The 17,618-nt window shown below is 39.9% G+C and overlaps 1 protein-coding gene across 5 annotated transcripts in view; it reads right to left on the bottom strand.

The window, feature by feature from the left end:
• Positions 1-16,898, bottom strand: part of cuedc1b (CUE domain containing 1b) — a 54,630-nt gene extending 37,732 nt beyond the window's left edge. Inside the window, exons 1-5 of one of the 5 annotated variants that reach the window (XM_046074379.1) lie at positions 16,568-16,898; positions 10,801-10,923; positions 10,239-10,682; positions 8,887-9,014; positions 7,528-7,648 (exon numbers count right to left, since the gene is read on the bottom strand). In XM_046074379.1, the coding sequence (XP_045930335.1) occupies positions 7,528-7,648; positions 8,887-9,014; positions 10,239-10,550 (561 nt within the window). In that variant the 5' untranslated portion in view covers positions 10,551-10,682; positions 10,801-10,923; positions 16,568-16,898. Of the gene's footprint in view, positions 1-7,527; positions 7,649-8,886; positions 9,015-10,238; positions 10,924-16,567 lie in introns of all 5 variants that reach the window. The other 4 variants (XM_046074377.1, XM_046074382.1, XM_046074380.1 and 1 more) reach the window with 4 other exon arrangements.
• Positions 16,899-17,618: the final 720 nt, after the last annotated feature.

The raw sequence follows: 17,618 nt of genomic DNA, 5'->3' as shown, positions 1-17,618 counted from the left end.
TGGGGTGCCATGTCATCTGCTGGTGTTGGTCCACTGTGTTTTCTGAGGTCCAAGGTCAATGCAGCCGTCTACCAGGAAGTTTTAGAGCACTTCATGCTTCCTGCTGCTGACCAACTTTATGGAGATGCAGATTTCATTTTCCAACAGGACTTGGCACCTGCACAAAGTGCCAAAGCTACCAGTACCTGGTTTAAGGACCATGGTATCCCTGTTCTTAATTGGCCAGCAAACTCGCCTGACCTTAACCCTATAGAAAATCTATGGGGTATTGTGAAGAGGAAGATGCGATACGCCAGACCCAACAATGCAGAACAGCTGAAGGCCACTATCAGAGCAACCTGGGCTCTCATAACACCTGAGCAGTGCCACAGACTGATGGACTCCATGCCACGCCACATTGCTGCAGTAATTCAGGCAAAAGGAGCCCCAACTAAGTATTGAGTGCTGTACATGCTCATACTTTTCAGTTGGCCAACATTTCTAAAAATCCTTTTTTTGTATTGCTCTTAAGTAATATTCTAATTTTCAGAGATACTGAATTTGGGATTTTCATTAGTTGTCAGTTTTAATCATCACAATTAATGAAATAAACATTTGAAATATATCAGTCTGTGTGTAATAAATGAATATAATATCCAAGTTTCACTTTTTGAATGGAATTACTGAAATAAATGAACTTTGATGATATTCTAATTATATGACCAGCACCTGTATATAAGCCATGGGATGATTGGGCCAAGAACTTGCTACAGACAAAAGTACGTAGCAAGCAGTAGGCTATAAAAGGTATTCGGTGAAATATAAAAAAAAATTTATTCCAGATTCAACAGAATTAATTTAGTCTTATGTACTTTGGTATTCATGTCACATAGCGACAAATGCAGTGATGATTGCTGGGTAATATGTAAATGAATGGCCAATCTTAAGTTTCTATTTGATCATGTGACAAGATGACAAGACTCCAGAAATCAAGTGAAACGCAAAATCTGACAAGTAGACTAGCAGAGCAAACGAACAAGCTAGCAGCCATGCTATTCACACATAAAAGCTGTTTCAAGAAGAAGAGAGAAAAGAACAGGAGGAGAGGGTCACAAAGCTCCCAGATAAGATTCTTTTGGATTACTGAGGACATTGTTAAAGATTTTGCTCAATGCAGGCTCGTTGGATGCCTTTCAAATAGGTGAGTAACTTGTAGGGGTGGGAGAAATAATCGATTCTTAGATGCATTGCGATGCAGACGTGGAAGATTATGAATCGATTAACAAATGTCTAAAAATTGATTATTTAAATGTTAATTGATAACGTAATGTTGACGGAACGCAAAAGGCGGAACTCGCGGAAATGCAGCGCTCAGACAGTGTTCCCCTGTATTCGCCACTGCTGCGGAATGAATAACCACCCTACTAAAATGTTACACAATCATTAATATCAGTGCGCAAGACCAAATGTGGGAGTCCAACACCGACACGATCATCAACAAGGCCCAGCAGAGGTCCTGCGTCAGCTCAGGAAGCTCAACCTGCCTAAGGAGCTGCTGATCCACTTCTACACAGCCATCATCCAGTCTGCAATGACAGCACTGGCCATGCTCCTTATAACTTTCTCTTTGACTTCTGTACTTTGCAGATACAAAAGTCTAGGCGACACAGTCGGACTGTAAAATCCATCACATGATGGTACTTTAGATGCTGCGTCTAGGCACACGCAACACAGCCGCAGCAGCGTGTGTGTGTGTGTGTGTGTGTGTTGGAGAGAGACACACACAAAGAGAAAAAATAAATCAATTTAAGAAGCTTTAAATTAGATATTTACTGAATCTAATCTTAACAGTTGTTAAACCGTAGTAAAATGAGGAAACAAGACACATAAATTTGCCAATATAGGGTTCCCTACGAGACACCAATGCACTGTGTGCATTGTAACGGTGTAGCCCAAGGGCCCATCATAACAGCCTGCACTGGGGGCCACTGGCCTTGGATCAAAATTATAAAGTTACTGTTTAAGGCAGGTCACTTTTTCCATGTAGTGGTCAATTTTGACATTTTGGTCTATTTTGCTTCGATGTCTTCTTTTACTCTAATGGTAAGAAAGCTTACACAAAGCACATTTAGATGGTGTTTGTTTTAAGCCTACTATACTCCATCTGTTTGCATCTGTAGATTTCTTCTAAATTAACCAAAACAAGCTAATCTGCACATTTAAAAACCATTTCAGCGGAAACATTCTTAACGTTAGTCATTAACTGAGGAAGTCCTGTGGTGATGTGCTTTAGTTTTTTTTTGTTTGTTACATTGTTTTGTTTGTTACATTCAGTAACAGTCCCAGCTCATTTTTGGTCCATGCAAAATAAAATCTGGTGTGGTTCTTCATCTGTATTTCCTTATTCTTTTACCAAGTCATCTGTAACTACGGAATAGACCATCTGCTTCATGTTTATACCAGCATGCACATACCCGGTGTACGTCAAAGGCCACTAGATGTGTGTTTTCAGTCATTTTAAAGCAGAGGGAGATCAACTCTGATACACAGCTAAAACGCTGGTGTGGACGTCGACTGTATTGGTTTTAAAACTCCATTTTTAAACAAAAACACTCTGCCCCCCTTCACCATACTCAACAGTCCTGTGTCTGCTGTGGAATCCTACAGGTTTCTGGGATCCACTATATCCATGGACCTAATGTGGGAGACCAACACTGACACCATCATCAAGAAGACCCAGCAGAGGATGTACTTCCTGCGTCAGCTCAGGAAGCTCAACCTGCCTAAGAAGCTGCTGATCCACTTCTACACAGCCATCATCCAGTCTGTCCTCTGCACGTCCATCACTGTCTGGTTTGGATCTGCCACCAAAAAGGACAGGAGCAGACTACAACTGACAGTCAGGACTGCAGAAAAGATCATTGGTGCCAACCTGCCCTCCATTCAGGACTTATACATTTCCAGAGTCAGGAAACGGGCAGGAAACATCACTGCAGATCCATCTCACCCCGGACACAACCTGTTCCAGCTTCTCCCCTCTGGTAGGCGCTACAGAGCACTGTACGCCAAAACCAACAGACTCGGGAACAGTTTCTTCCCACAAGCCATCACTCTGATGAACAACTGATTTCTGACTCAGTGTCAGGAACAACTCTTGTGCAATAACCGAGTAACTCTGTCTCTAATCAGCACCTGTTTACTGGTTACCACTTATTATATATTAATCAGTCTCTATTTCAAAGCTGTTCATATTCATAATGTGTTTTGTATATACTGTATACCAAATCCACCTACCTCATGTACATGACACCACACATAATATTTTTTTCCAGTGTTCTTTGCACTCATCACACTGTGTGCTTGTATGTGTACCTGTATATCACATCCACCTCCGACATGTACATAATAATAACAATAATGGTAATACTAATTTTTCTTCACTCTATTCATTGCACTATTGTCTCAATCAGTCTGTTTGTGTACATAGTGTATGTATATACACACACACACACACACACACACTCTATACTGTAGCCTGTGTTTGATTATTATTGTATAAGTTAGCACATCGTGAGCATTGTCCAGAGTCATATTCCTTGTATGTGTACACAAATCTAGCAATAAAGCTGATTCTGATGTCCATGGGTGCTACTCAAGCAAGGTTATTATAGTTTTGGATTTTTCATTAGTTTTTATATTTATTTCGTTTTGACTTTGTATTAAATTTCAGTTTAGTTTTAATTAGTTTTTAACGTGAATTTGCTAGTTTAGTTTTTATTTTTTGAAAATGCTTAGTTTTAGTTTAGTTTTTATTAGTTTAAGTGTTAGTTTTAGTCTTTGTAGCTGCACGATGCCAAGCTCAGTTCAGTTTAGTTTATTCACAAACTCTAAGAGCAAAAAACAACAACAGGTCCATCGCACACTGAAGGTAAGTATGACTGGAAAGCAGTTAGGCTATTTTAAAATGTAAACCTATATAATCAAAAAATAGATTCTATGTTAAAAGCACAAAGAGACAGGTTGGCTGAGATATGAATGAGCCCATAAAACACACACACACAGGCTGACATGCAGTAATACAGTACAGTAATAATGACCAGCAGACAGTTAATCCAGCGCAAGGGGAGCTCACAATCAATGGGCAAGGAGCAACTTTATCCCACACACAGGATGAGCACTCAGCCAGACCATCAGTACAGAACAAGGAAAAGAAAACCACCAAGACAGTGAATCACTACCTGCAACCCAACCCAAACTAAACAAAGCTCTGTATAGTTGTTGCATTCATATTATTTTGTACACATGTACACAGGCGATGTATAAAAGATAATAGGAAACATGTTCAAATCCCACCAACTACGCAGACGATCCCTACCTGGGTCTCCTGGCAATGTTAGCCTCCCCATAACGTTACATGGGGTTCTCGTCGTAACAGCGGTTGCCAGCTGCTACGCTGCGGCCAGACGCAGTCCTGACCCCGGCTCTCTTGATGGATAAAGCAATTGTGGCAGGTCAGCCACACGGTCAGCTCTTCACGCGGAGGAGCAAAGCATAACACACCCGCGGCTCACCAGCAGGTGCCTATCGACTTAGCTAATTTGCTAATCACTGCACGCACCTCTAAACTGTCGGTCCGGCAAGAGCCACTGCCCCGCAACTTCAGTTCCCCCGAAATCTAACTTAGGCTTCGGTCCTATGAAATAAATAAATAAATAAATAGACAAAAACTAAGGACTTTTACTCTTTCAATTTAGCTACTTTTAGTTAGTTTTGCAAACTTACAATATAGTTTTAGTTAGTTATCGTTTTTTTGTAAAACATCGTTTTTATTTTTATTTCAGTTAACGCGAATCTTTTTTACATCTAGTTTTCGTTATTTCATTCGTCTTCGTTTACGATAATAGCCTTGTTCTCAAGTCTCTTATTTGGGTAAGTGAGAGATCGGACAGTGAAGCCGAGTGAAGCCGACCAAAGCCCGCAAGGAGGGATCCATGTAGGTCCAAAAATGCCCAAAACATCGTGACACCCTGTCGCACGTGAGAGATGTAACCGTATTGTTTAGATTATAAACTCTCGGCAATCTAAGATAACTATTTGCCGATCAGTGGCACTGTGTTGGTGTTTGACAGGTGAGCCTTGTAGGTGGGCTGATTAATAAGTGACAATCCGAGTCAGACAAACACACTGAGCCATGAGACTTGTTGTTGGCGCAGCTATGCAGCTACCAGAATTACGGTGTTTCTGCCGTTGTTCTACGTCATTAAACCATGGTTATTTTTTATTTTTTATTACAGAAATTATATAGTTACAGTTCACGTTTTCATAAAGAAGAAAGAACAAAAACAGTAAAAAAATTAATAATAAAACACAGTTAAACAAAAAATAAAGTACACAGCCAGAGTATCAAACAATACATCAGTTAAATTAATTATAAAGTTAAATTAGATAAATGTTGTAAACATTTTGATGCTGATTTACCCTTTAATCCAGAAATACAGACTATATAATTTTTTAGGTCAAATTTAAAAACATTGAAAAGAGGTTTGTTCTTCATAAATTTTGATTTATGAATAAAGAATTTTCCAAGCAAAATTAATAGATTGACTATATGTTGTACAGAGGAGACTGAATCAGAAAAATAAAAGATAATGTCAAAATTGGATAAGTGTATGTTTGAGCCAAAGTGTCCATTAACAAAGCATTGCATATCATTCCACAGAGAAGAGCTATGTGAACAGCTATAAAATAAATGGTCCAACGTTTCTGTTTCCAGAGAGCAGAAGGAGCATTTTTCGTCTACAGTAGGGATAAATTTCGAGATAATCTCATTACAGGGGTAATAATGGTGAAGAATTTAAATGATATTTCTTTTACTTTATGCTGCGCGATCATGCGCAGTAGACACTGGTGCCAACAGGAAGTAGCCCTGTAGTAGTATTTTATTGGTCCAAAACTGGCTTCACTGCTCTCCATTCAAATCAGCGGGGTGGCTTCGTCCAGTAATATACTGTCTATAATCGCTCCTCGCTTGAACCGGAAGTTATTCGACTCTGCCATCTTGCAGACTGTCCCAAAGCACTTATTTGCGCTCCTAGGATCGAGGAGCAAGGAGCGATCTCTGAGGAGCTATGAGCGAGGATACACCAGTGCATCCTTTGCAGAAGTCTTTTACTGACCGATACGCCCCCTTATTGAGTAGCCATTATATTGATTGGACGCTGCAGCTGATCGGACTGATCTTATACATCAACACAGCTAACATTAAAATCAAGTGCATCACTGCAAAGTCTTATTTGCTTTGTTTTATGATTCATTGATCATTCACTGACTGAGTTCATTGTAGGTCTGAACAACAAAAGCCCCACACAACTTTCTTCTTTTATTAGAAAGATTTTTCTTTCTTTTATTTCTCCCATCAACTTTTATTATGGAGAGAATTAAAGTCAGAGAGAGTCGAAGAGTCTGTTAGCAAGAAACATGTTTACATAATTCATCATCATTTCTATTTAGTCACATGTGAGGCTGTTTAGTCCAAATAAACGACAATAAAACATAGTAAACACGTAGCCTAGGCAGTCGGACAATTCACTAAACTGCACTAAAGTCTCTAATGAAGCAAGCAAAGGAAAATAAAATAAGCTCATCCACCCACCTCACCGACCGCATATGACGAAAGCAGTCGGCGGCTCTGCAAGTAAAATCAGCTGATGAAAGTATGAATGAAAGCTGCTGCACTAAAAATAAAAAAATCATTGGACTGATATGATGGAAGGCTGTGATTGATCACTGACGAATGATGTGACTAGCAAATAAAATGTATGCAGTAGTGTTAAAGGATATCAGACGAGGAAATAAACGGAAAGCCTAAAACTGAGCGTCGACTTTGATATGAGTTACATCATTTCAATTTCTCTTAAACATTTAGCCTAATGAATCCAAGGACACCATAATCATATTCTGGGTTATTCAAATACAAATTCACAATCAGAATCAATAAATATAAATGCAGATAACAAACATTGTGCCAGTAGAAATGATCCTATGCCTCTCAGCAGGACATAGACCTACAGTAAACTATAATTATTCATGTGCCGGTGTTTGTTAAACAGGTAACAGCTACAGAGAAAATCATGCTGCTATGCACTGATCACGATGAGACTTTATTAGTATAAGTACTATTTATTAGCATCAGTATATCTCTTGCTGTTAAAGCCGACTGACAGCTGATCCAGCTGTGATCAGCTGTCGCCGTCATCAGAAAAGGATGTCGCGTCATGTGATGCTTCGGAAGAAAGGATGTCTCATTTCTTTAAAAACATATTTCCTTGTTCCTTCTCTTCTCGCTTAGTTTCCTACGCAAGGAAAAGACGCAAGTGAGGGAATCGTGGATTCAATGAAGAAATCTGAGAAGCACCCCATGTCTGCAAGTGCCTGGTGAGGCCCATCTATCAGATTTCTGGCTTGGCTACTGCTTTACACTATAATTGTGTCAAAAAAATACAAGAAACCAAACGCCCCCCTTTAACATCAGCATGCTGATATTTTTACCTTTATACTGTCTGACTGCTGTGGCAGGATCCGCAGAAAATCATCTGGGAGATTTCCAAGCAAAGGAGGGTTCCAGTTCCGGTAACTTCTGACTTGCTGGTGACCTGCCTCTGCTTCAAATCTTTGAGAATGCATGGAGTAACAGCACACATTAGAAATTCCACCAACTGCATTTAAGCAAACATCGTCAACTTTCCTGTTGTGATACATCTCAATTACTATTGATTTTTCTGTAATTCTACAATTCTGCTGTGGGGCTAACACCCTGTAAGCTCACACAGCCTCTTTCTTTTGTTGGTGTGCTTTATGGCATATGACAGCTTTAACTTCTCTTGGATAATAGTGATATAGGGCATTAAATCTGATGAATTTACTGTTATCAGACCACAAATGAGACAAGAATTAGGTTGGAAAAACAAGTGTTTCTAGGGGCCGGTGTATATACTAGATATGCTTAGCCTGGCAAATCACTGACCCTACAAAAAACACCCAACTTTTCTAACTTTATTCACTGATTTTTGTGACACCAGATAATATTTTATGAAGGTTCTAGATGGACAGATAGATTTAAGTAACCAGTTTTCAAGCCTGGGCTCCAAGTTCCTAGGCCAGTATTTATGTTAATATGCTTTAGCGATATATGCAGGTTGGATGAGATGGTGGCGCTAGCTAGCTTGGTTAGCAAGGTGCATCCGTAATTCACTTTAACGGTTATTTTAACTGATGCTGATTTTGGCTAGTTAAAAACAGGCTTAAAACAAAATGTACTTATCGGAAAAATTAACAGCTGACTCCTAATATGCTTTTTCAACGGCGCCTATTAACTTTACACACTGCTGTGGAAACGAGTCACCTCTAGCCTGATGGGATTAATGCTCTTGGACAAGTCTTTGGAGTAGACTGTAATGTAGCTATTACATTTACTCTACCTAAGTAATGGATAACCATTACTGTGGTAGTTTCTCTGTATTTTTGTAACTATTTCTCAACACAAGCCTGGGGCGAGCTCACCTGTAGGCATTCATCATAAGTATGCGTCGACAGTAATTATTCTCACCGCCACAAAAGGCAAGAGACAAAAGTTCTGCATTGCAGGTTTAAGTGTCCAAAATAAGTAAGATTGTCAGAAGGATTGTTACTGGCCTAAACCAAAAGCAGCTCTATCAAACACTACACCTTGTAGAAGGGCTACATTATACGTTTTCCAACTACAAACCTTCCATTAATTTAATAAAATCAGAGGCACACAGACTGCTAAATAAAGGAAAACAAATGAAAAAATTGTTGTCTCTTACTTTGATAATTGAATAATAATGACCTCAGCTTCTTTTATGCGAGAGTTCAGTCCTTCTCTCTTACCTTGGCAGGGGTGTTGGTGGGGATTCTGGGTATTTCCTGTCATAAATGTGCATATCATAAGATGGTGGAGAGTAGACTGGAGGTGGTTCCTCATCTGAACTGTCAGGCTCCAGTGTTCGCTCCAGAATCTAGTAATAAAAAAAGACAGTACAACACAAACTTAGTTTCACTAAATATTTTCAACCTGCACTTACAATTTTTACAAACTGCATGTGTGCTTACTTACTGTCAGCTATACTGTAACATTTGCTTCAAAACCAATATCCTTACAGTGCTGTTTCACTTTTCACAGTTAGCTTTGTACATATTAATAGTATGTACCGTTCGTTTTTATGTTCCTCAGTGTTTTTATAAAGGGAGCTAGCTTAGCCGGTTAGCTAACCTAGCTAGCTACTAAAATGACGTTTCGTAAAGGAGACAAGCATTTAATACAGATCTATGTCCGTTTTTACTAATATAGTCTTCAGTGCAAATCAGCACACTTAACTGATAAACCACAGAAGTGTAGAGTAACAATAGGCTGCATGAGTCTATGGCTGGTGTTTGTTCTCAGCTGTCCTCCTGTGTGTGTGGCCAAAATGGCTGATTGGTGATGGTGAACTTTTCCCTTCTAATGTTAAACTGCCCATTTTGCCCTTATCTCAGCATTAGTTGAAATGAAAGCTCACAGAGAGGAACTTGGCAAAACTCCATAGAGCTGACAGCCCTCATTGTTTGATTCTGCTTTTCTTCATTTAAGTAGCAGCTAAGCTAGCTCATGTTCTAAAGACATTAAGGTGATTAGGCATCGGAATGATCAAAAACACTATAATTAAAAACTAACAGTAAATATTATAACGGTATATACAAAGCTAACTGTGAAAAGTGGCTTAAATAAGATTAAACAGCACTGTAAGAAGATTGGCGTTTAAGTTAACGGTACTGTAAAGCTGACAGGAAGTAAGCATGCATGCAGTTCGTAAGATGGATACATCACACGTGTAAGTAGAGAATTAGTCAGTTATCTGAAGTTTAGGCCAGAGTCAAATTTAACATGCTGAATTTAGACCACCCTATGATCTTTTATTTATTTTGGTACAAAGACTGAATTTTACAGTTCTGCAGCAATCTTTCCTGTCATTGTCAATAGTGTGTGTTCTTCTCGTGTCATCTCTTTCCTTCTCTAAAACATCTAAAATAACATCAACCTGTCCTAATCTGCAGAAATCTAAATGTTTTTCATTAGGTCTTTGCATACAGCAACTTCTTGTCACATGTGTACCAATCACATGTTCCCAATGTGTGATTAAGCACCAAAAACCATGCATTAGATTCCCCAGTGATGGTGGTGCCGTTGGACCTCTTCCACTGACCTCTGGTGGGATGCTGTCATCTGAGTCTGAGCTGTCATCTGAATCCTGTCCGTCAATGCTCATCTGGAGCAGCTGGTCAATGGTGGCATCCACAGCTCCGTTGTTGGAGCGCAGCACACACTCAATCACCTCATAGTCCATAGAGGGAAACATGGTTTTGAAGTCCTCCATGGCCTGGTTGAACTCCAGTCGTCGAACCTGCCGGTTGGGCCTGCTGTTGTTGAGCTGCCCCTGCCCACTGCCACCGCCCCCACCACCACTTCCACTACTTCTGGAGCCTCCATTGCTGCTGCGCCTGAACAGGCTAGTCATCCTCAGGGCCTGGCTGCCTCAGGTGCTGCCAACCTACTGATAGGATGGCTTTTCTTTTATATCACCAACACAAGCACTTTAGCCCCTTCAGGCTCACTTGCTTTCCACTTCCTCCTGGCTCAGTTTCTCATTCTAAACACAAACATGGCAGTCTTTTGATGAGTTTAGTTAGAGTCCTCAACCACCACCACCACCCACCAACCCCACCCCCCAAAATGCTTGTTATTTAGCAGCATCCAGCATCACTGACTGTATTATAGCATGGGCAGACTGGAATAGTCAGGCGGTGGCAAAAGATATAAGGTCCTGTCACCAGGTAGCGATTAGAGTAAAAATCTGCAAGGGAACATATTTATCACACAGTCACCAGCACCTACAGAAAAAGAAGACAGGCAGTGTTTTAGTAAGCAACACAAACACTGTATAGTTCTACAATTAAATTAAATCATTGATTCTTAACTGGGATCAGAGCAGTGGTGTAGTCTACGTGACACGCAGGTCTACGCCGTATACCCACTAGGAACGGTAAAAGATTTCCGATAACCCACTTAAAATAGCAAGATGATACATAACAATAAGGTTTTGTGACAGAACTTTCACATGTTCATTCATAAATTCACCCCGTCTGTGTTGCGAAGCACTGAACTGACTTTTGGGGCTTCTGTGGCCTGGATCCGACCACCTACCAAACAACAACACAGCTGCGTAATGTGAATCACTAAAAGGAGTGTGATAATGATAATGTGCAACGCGAGCAAACTCAAGCTACACTCTTGTAGTGTTTTTGTAAGCCTGCAGCTGAAGTTGCTGCAGCTCCGGTTGACACCGCAGCTGTGACGTGAACGTTACAGAAACTAACGTTACAGAAAACGAGCCCGATGAGGCTGATGCTATCATAATGTTACTTGGTGAGTGAAAGCAGCATATACGTCATCAATAACGGAACTGTAACAGCATTGTTGGTATATTAAATTGCATCTATTACTAATTAACTTAAATAACGTTGATGTGGTGGATTAATGAATGCAGGATACTGTGTGTGTGTGTGTGTGTGTGTGTGTGTGTGTGTGTGTGTGTCTGTACCGTAGTAGAAGTAGCAGTTACTGGATGCTTGCTCATGCATTTAAGCTGATACAGTAGGCTACATAACCTTGACAATGGTTTTGGAAGATAAGTGTGCTTGAGATGATGTGGACCACCTTTTGTGTCCTCACTGTTAATAATATTATCTAATAAGTGAGTTTTGTTAATAGAACTACACATTGGCCTATGTTCATTGTTATTTCTGCAACTGATAACCCTCAGCTTTCCATTATTGTTAATACTTGTTGCAACTTACAACCCTTGCTTCACTAAGGGTTCATGGTAGTTGGCAGCTGCCCAGTGCCCATTCGCATCCACAGAGTCATGCTTTGATATAAACAAGATGTCTGCCCTAATAGTAGGGCTGGATGATTAGTTGAAAAGTAATCAAAACCGAAATTCAGAATCAAAATGTGCCCATGTCTGTTGTTTCGTTTTTTAATGCTGTTTATACTTTCCTCACTGTGTGCGTTCACACCTGAAAAATGTGGTGCACTTCGGCCAAAAGGTGGCGCTATAATCCATGCTCAAATACAGTGGGAAAATCCCATTCATTTCAATGGGAATGGGAAACAACGCACATTTAGCCTCATAACTACATCTCACATTCATAAACTTTATGTCTACATGTTTGGGGGATACTACCAATTCTTATGGTATAGTACACGCCTTTGTATGATTTCGCTAAATTACGAAAACTGAAAAACCTATTTGGATTAACTCCTCTGAAGTCGCAAGTCCGATCGGCACTAAACTTGGACCATCTCTGGACAAAGCTGATACAGGCTTGTGCTCCTCAGATACGATACGTGAAAAACTGTTCCAATTACAAGCTAACAAATGTTTGCCAAAACAGGAAGTGATGTCATATGTTAGATTTGGCAAAGCCGATCAACACCAAAACTTCAGAACCTTATGTGGCACACATCCCCGACGGGCTGTACAAAATCTGGTGCAATTAGCCTCTAGGTGGAACTATTTAAAACTACAATTTAGTTCTTATATAACCACAAGTCACATTGATATGAAAGTTAAGCTGAATTGTTCAGGACGGTCCCCCCTGAGTCCAGGGACCAAAGTTGAACCTAATATGCCCATAGGTGGTGCCATTATTGCAGATTAAGGACGTAAAAAAAAAATCCCATTGATTTACATGCATTTTATATCTCCAGAACCACAGGTCCGATAGACACCGAATTTTGGCCATTTGTTCCCCATGGGCCCCTGATCACACCTGAAAACTTTGGAGCAATTCGGCCAAAAGGTGGCGATATATTCGAAGCTGAAATACCGTGGAAAAATCCCATTCATTTCAATAGGATTCTGAACACAGCACATTTTGCCTCATAAGTACGCATCACTACATCGCACATTCATAAACCTGTGTTTGGGGGATACTACCAATTCCTATGGTATATGACCCACCTCCGTGCGATGCCGTTTTCATTTCAAAAAATGGCGACAACTGGAAAACTTATTTTAATTAACTCCTCCGAAGCTGCAAGTCCGGTTAGCACCAAACTTGGCACGGACCATCTCTGGACCAAGCTGATACAGGTTTCTGCTCCCCAGATCGACACGTGAAAAACTGTTCAAATTATAAGCTAACAAATCTTTGCGAAAACGCTAAAAACAGGAAGTGATGTAATATCTTAGGTTTAGAATGGCAGATCAACACCAAACTTGAGGACCTTATGTGTTATGCCCACCCGAGGGGCTGTGCAAAATTTGGTGTCAATTGGCCTCTAGGTGGTGCTATTAATCGTATATCAAATAACGCTCCCATAGACATCCATTCATTTTGTCTCTGTAACCGCAAGTCCCTTTAATTTCAAACTCTGGTTGTTTATTTGAGTGCCCGGGTCGACTCGCACGCCCTCCGCGGTGCGAGGGGGGCGGGTGGCGCCGGGAGGCTTGGACCCCGCTTACAACTGCTTGAAGTTCTAGTTGGTATTGATATGTTTTTTTCTGACGCCAGGGTCAAACACCGTACCGAGCACATCCGATCTTGAACGAAGCGAGGCGTTTCCTCACCTGCAAAATCTCATGAGATTTTGCAGGTGAGGAAACGCCTTGAAAAATAGCCTTGATGTCAGATGCAAGCCAATAAGACTAAATAACTATATCATATTTTACTATTGCCCAGGTTTTATCAAATTTACAAATAAAACAGCTGCTATATGGAAAAGCAATGAACAGAAAATAATAGAATGTGATAAAAAATGATGTCCTCCACTGTGTCAAAACAGCAAACAGCTTTTGTTAGTTTTAATGAAACATATGTACACTCCTGCGACCATTTTTCCCATATTACTATAGCAAGCGCATTAAACTATCTCCAGTCTGTGAGTGTGCGTATTATCATGATGGAGAACCCAAATGCCAGTACGTCACAGTTCAAGTCATTTGATGTAGCCTCAGCGTCAGACACAGAATGTTACAGTAAAAATGGCGAATGGCAAATCTTTTTATATATACACACACATGCCCCCTCGTTTTTAAAATGCGCCATTCATCCGCTATTATGACAGCAATGCGCCACATCACATTTTACAGATGGTGTTGGAATAGCTTAAATAACGGGACTCCTGGAAACTTTTTGATCGCACCTGGTTCCATATCAAGGCACATATCATAAACCAATTTATGATCAACTCAGACTAACAAATTTTAATATACTGGTCTCTTACTTATTCAACCAGTGTTTCCAATTAATTAATGAGACCATGGCGGCCCGCCATAGTTTTAAAATGAACCAAAAATATTTTTACACATCTCATAATTACATTTCAGACCTCTAACGTTTTGTTTTGAGCTGCTGCACCGCGCTACTGTAAACTCGCACACTCAGGCAATCGACTTGAGACAACCACTTTTCTTTTGAGGTAACGTTAACCACGGTAACCTTACCGGCCTGTTTCTGTCACTCGTTTGTGAGACGGCTAGCCACGCCTACATTTGGAGGACACACGTATTAAAGCCTTTATGATGCGAGCTGACAGGCAGGTTAGAGACTTTATCCTGTCAGTTTGTCTCTTTATAAAGACAAGTGTTGCAGTATGACAGTCCTACCTGAAGAGAGGCTGTGAAGTCTTCAGGTTACGTGATACGAGAACCACATATAACATTATTTATCAAATTGGGTTGGACTCTGGAACTTATTCTGTTTTCTATTCTTTGAGTTAGGGTTTTTGGAAAAACATTAAATAAATTCGTTGACTTTTGTTGCCGTTTCATCACCATTTATAGCCATACAATGGGTTTATGACCTAATAGTTTATTAGAGCACAACATTGCAAGCGTACAAAGTTCTTCATAGATAGTCTCTTAATTTTGCACCAAATTAATGCATTTAACTTTAAAAATTTACAAAATCTATATCCGGGAGGACATGCCCCCGGACCCCTCGAGAGGGTCCGAGGCCCACCCACCATAGTCTCTTGAAATCCTGTGGGAAACACTGATTCAATCAAGGTACAAGTTTAATAAACACAAATATGTGTAGTCACTTATGACAACGTGGGCTACAATTATTATAATAATTACATTATTTACATTTAGAGTTGGTGTGCCTTGATGTTCTGGATTAACCATTGAACCTCTGCTTTAGACAGCGGCTGTTTTAATTGCAAATTTGGTGACACCAGAACTAAGCTTAATAATAAAATATGATATGGTTACTGGCTTGCATCTGACATCAAGGCTATTTTTTAGAATCACATCAGGTATGGTATGGATGATAGAAGCTTCAGACATAATTGTGCTAAATGATAATCTATGGCTACAAAGGTCCAAAGGAGCTGTTTTCTCAAGTGGCTCCAGGTGATCACAGCTGAGGGAGGTGCAGTGCAACACCTGCTGGTCATTTTTTCTCAATCCTTCTTGTGTGCTTGCTGTTGGTTCGATGCCATTGATCTTTATAATATTTTGAAAACTTTACTGTCCACAGTATTTACTTATATTACTGACAGATTAAGGCTTGATCTGTGAGGCGAGACTAAATGACAGACACACCTTGTTTAATACGCTACGGTTTAACAGCACCACAAACTACATGCTCCAAACTGTTCATACAGTTGAATCGCCACCTCTCATAAACTGTTAATCTCTTATCATGAAGGAGGATTTATTGCATTATGTAATTAGTTTTTGCTAATAAACTGTCAACTAAGAGTAAAATTTTGAAATTTTGAAGAGTAGCCTGAAGCACAAACATAACTGATAGAACACACTATCCAATCAGAAGCAAGGGGTTGATGAAGTCCCACCCACCAATGAAAGGAAATATTGAGTAATAAATTGGTTTTGTCTGTAAGAAAGGACAAGTCATAGTGCTGAATTCGTTTTTTAACGTGTAACGTTCCCTTGGTCGTATACGGACCGACCGAGCCACCCTGACACTAGCTAACGGCTTCAAGGGAATAGCCTATTAGGAAAATTCAAATGTTGGTATAACTTAAATATCGTGATCACAAATGTAAAATGTTGACTTTATGGTACAATGGCTGATGTTAGGAGCGACCTTTTAACAAGTTTACTAGCGACGTTATATTATAGAACGTTAACGTTAGTTGTTTCAGCTACCGTTAACTAATCACAACAAGGTCTACCTTGACAGGGAATTGTCATCTATTACAAGGCCTCAGTCAGTGACTCTCAGACGCAGCATCCAGCCCGAATTAAGAAACGAATGTTCTGAATGGCACTCATTTTCAGTGTAAGAAATGCATAACGTTAAGTTACTAATGGAAGCAACACGTTTCCATCACTGTGTCTGTGTTTACAAACAGGAGTAGTAACGTTAACGTTAAGCTAACTAAAGCTAAATAAACTAAATCTATTAACGTTAACTTTAGTTAAAGCTGTGTAACAGTTCATGTCAAACACATCATTCGTGCTGGAAAAAACAACAGCGCAATGCTAGCTTCACTCACTGAGAAAGGCGAGAGGGTCCAGTTGAACACATAATATCCACCGTGAACTGAAATGTCGAGAGTAACGTTAACGTTAAGCTGGACAGCAGGCTAGAGGATTTTAGCATTGTAATGGAAACCAGAAGGATAATTTACTGCTCATCTTCTTCTTCTTTGGATTAGGCAGACTAGACGCTACAATGGCGTATTGCTGCCCTCTACTGTTTGTTATAAATCACAGCTATTCCATCAATTTCTCCATTTCACTCTGGTTATCCTGGTTGAATAAATTGTGCACAGTAAAGGGTCCGGGTATGGTGGTGGTCCGGTCCGTGTACGTTCTGATAGTTTGACGACTAAACCAAATTCAAATAATGGTTCGATTTTGGTTTTTTGAAATTCCTATTTTTCTTTCTCCGTTTGAAGATAGACGTTGAGAAAATAAAGACAAGGTGGACCAGGTGACCCGGAAGTGATAGTAAACATATTAAAATAAAAGCCAGGCTTGTAAAACGGTCAGATCTGTAACATTATGCAGCACTAACGTTATACCAGGGTGATGTTAGATGAAAATAAATAAACCTGGACCGAGAGAAATAAGTTAGTAACAGTAGTTGATTATGCAACAGCAAGAGTCACGTTTTTAAGTGCATTGTTTGGTGCAGTAAAGTTGGTAGGTTAATATAGGTAAACCCAAGAAATTAATATGTGTGCAGAGTTGTTACTGTCAGCACTATATTTTTAATATTAAATTAATATTTAATGTGGTTCTACCAGCAGGTGGCAGTATTAAACGAAGGTGTCTTTCTTAAACATTTTGAATCCAGATTACTGATATAGATGTATTTATTGTTGGTCATTTCATTTGGTTTTTGATATTTATGTTTTATTGGCAACATAGTTGCAAACATCTTCATCATCCACCCTCAGCCCAGCCTTAAACCTGCATGCCCTTCTGTTCTAACCTGTTTCTAACACTGCTGTCTGCTTCTAGTAGCTCTGACAACAAACTCACATAAGAAGTGTTCTAATGTAGGCCATCTGGCCAAAAGAATAATTTACCAGTGTGCTA

Source organism: Micropterus dolomieu, linkage group LG17 (genome assembly GCF_021292245.1).
Source record: "Micropterus dolomieu isolate WLL.071019.BEF.003 ecotype Adirondacks linkage group LG17, ASM2129224v1, whole genome shotgun sequence".
NCBI classification, from domain to species: Eukaryota; Metazoa; Chordata; class Actinopteri; order Centrarchiformes; family Centrarchidae; genus Micropterus; species Micropterus dolomieu.
Note: the sequence above shows the minus strand (reverse complement) of the source record. Positions and strands in the feature narration are given on the sequence as shown.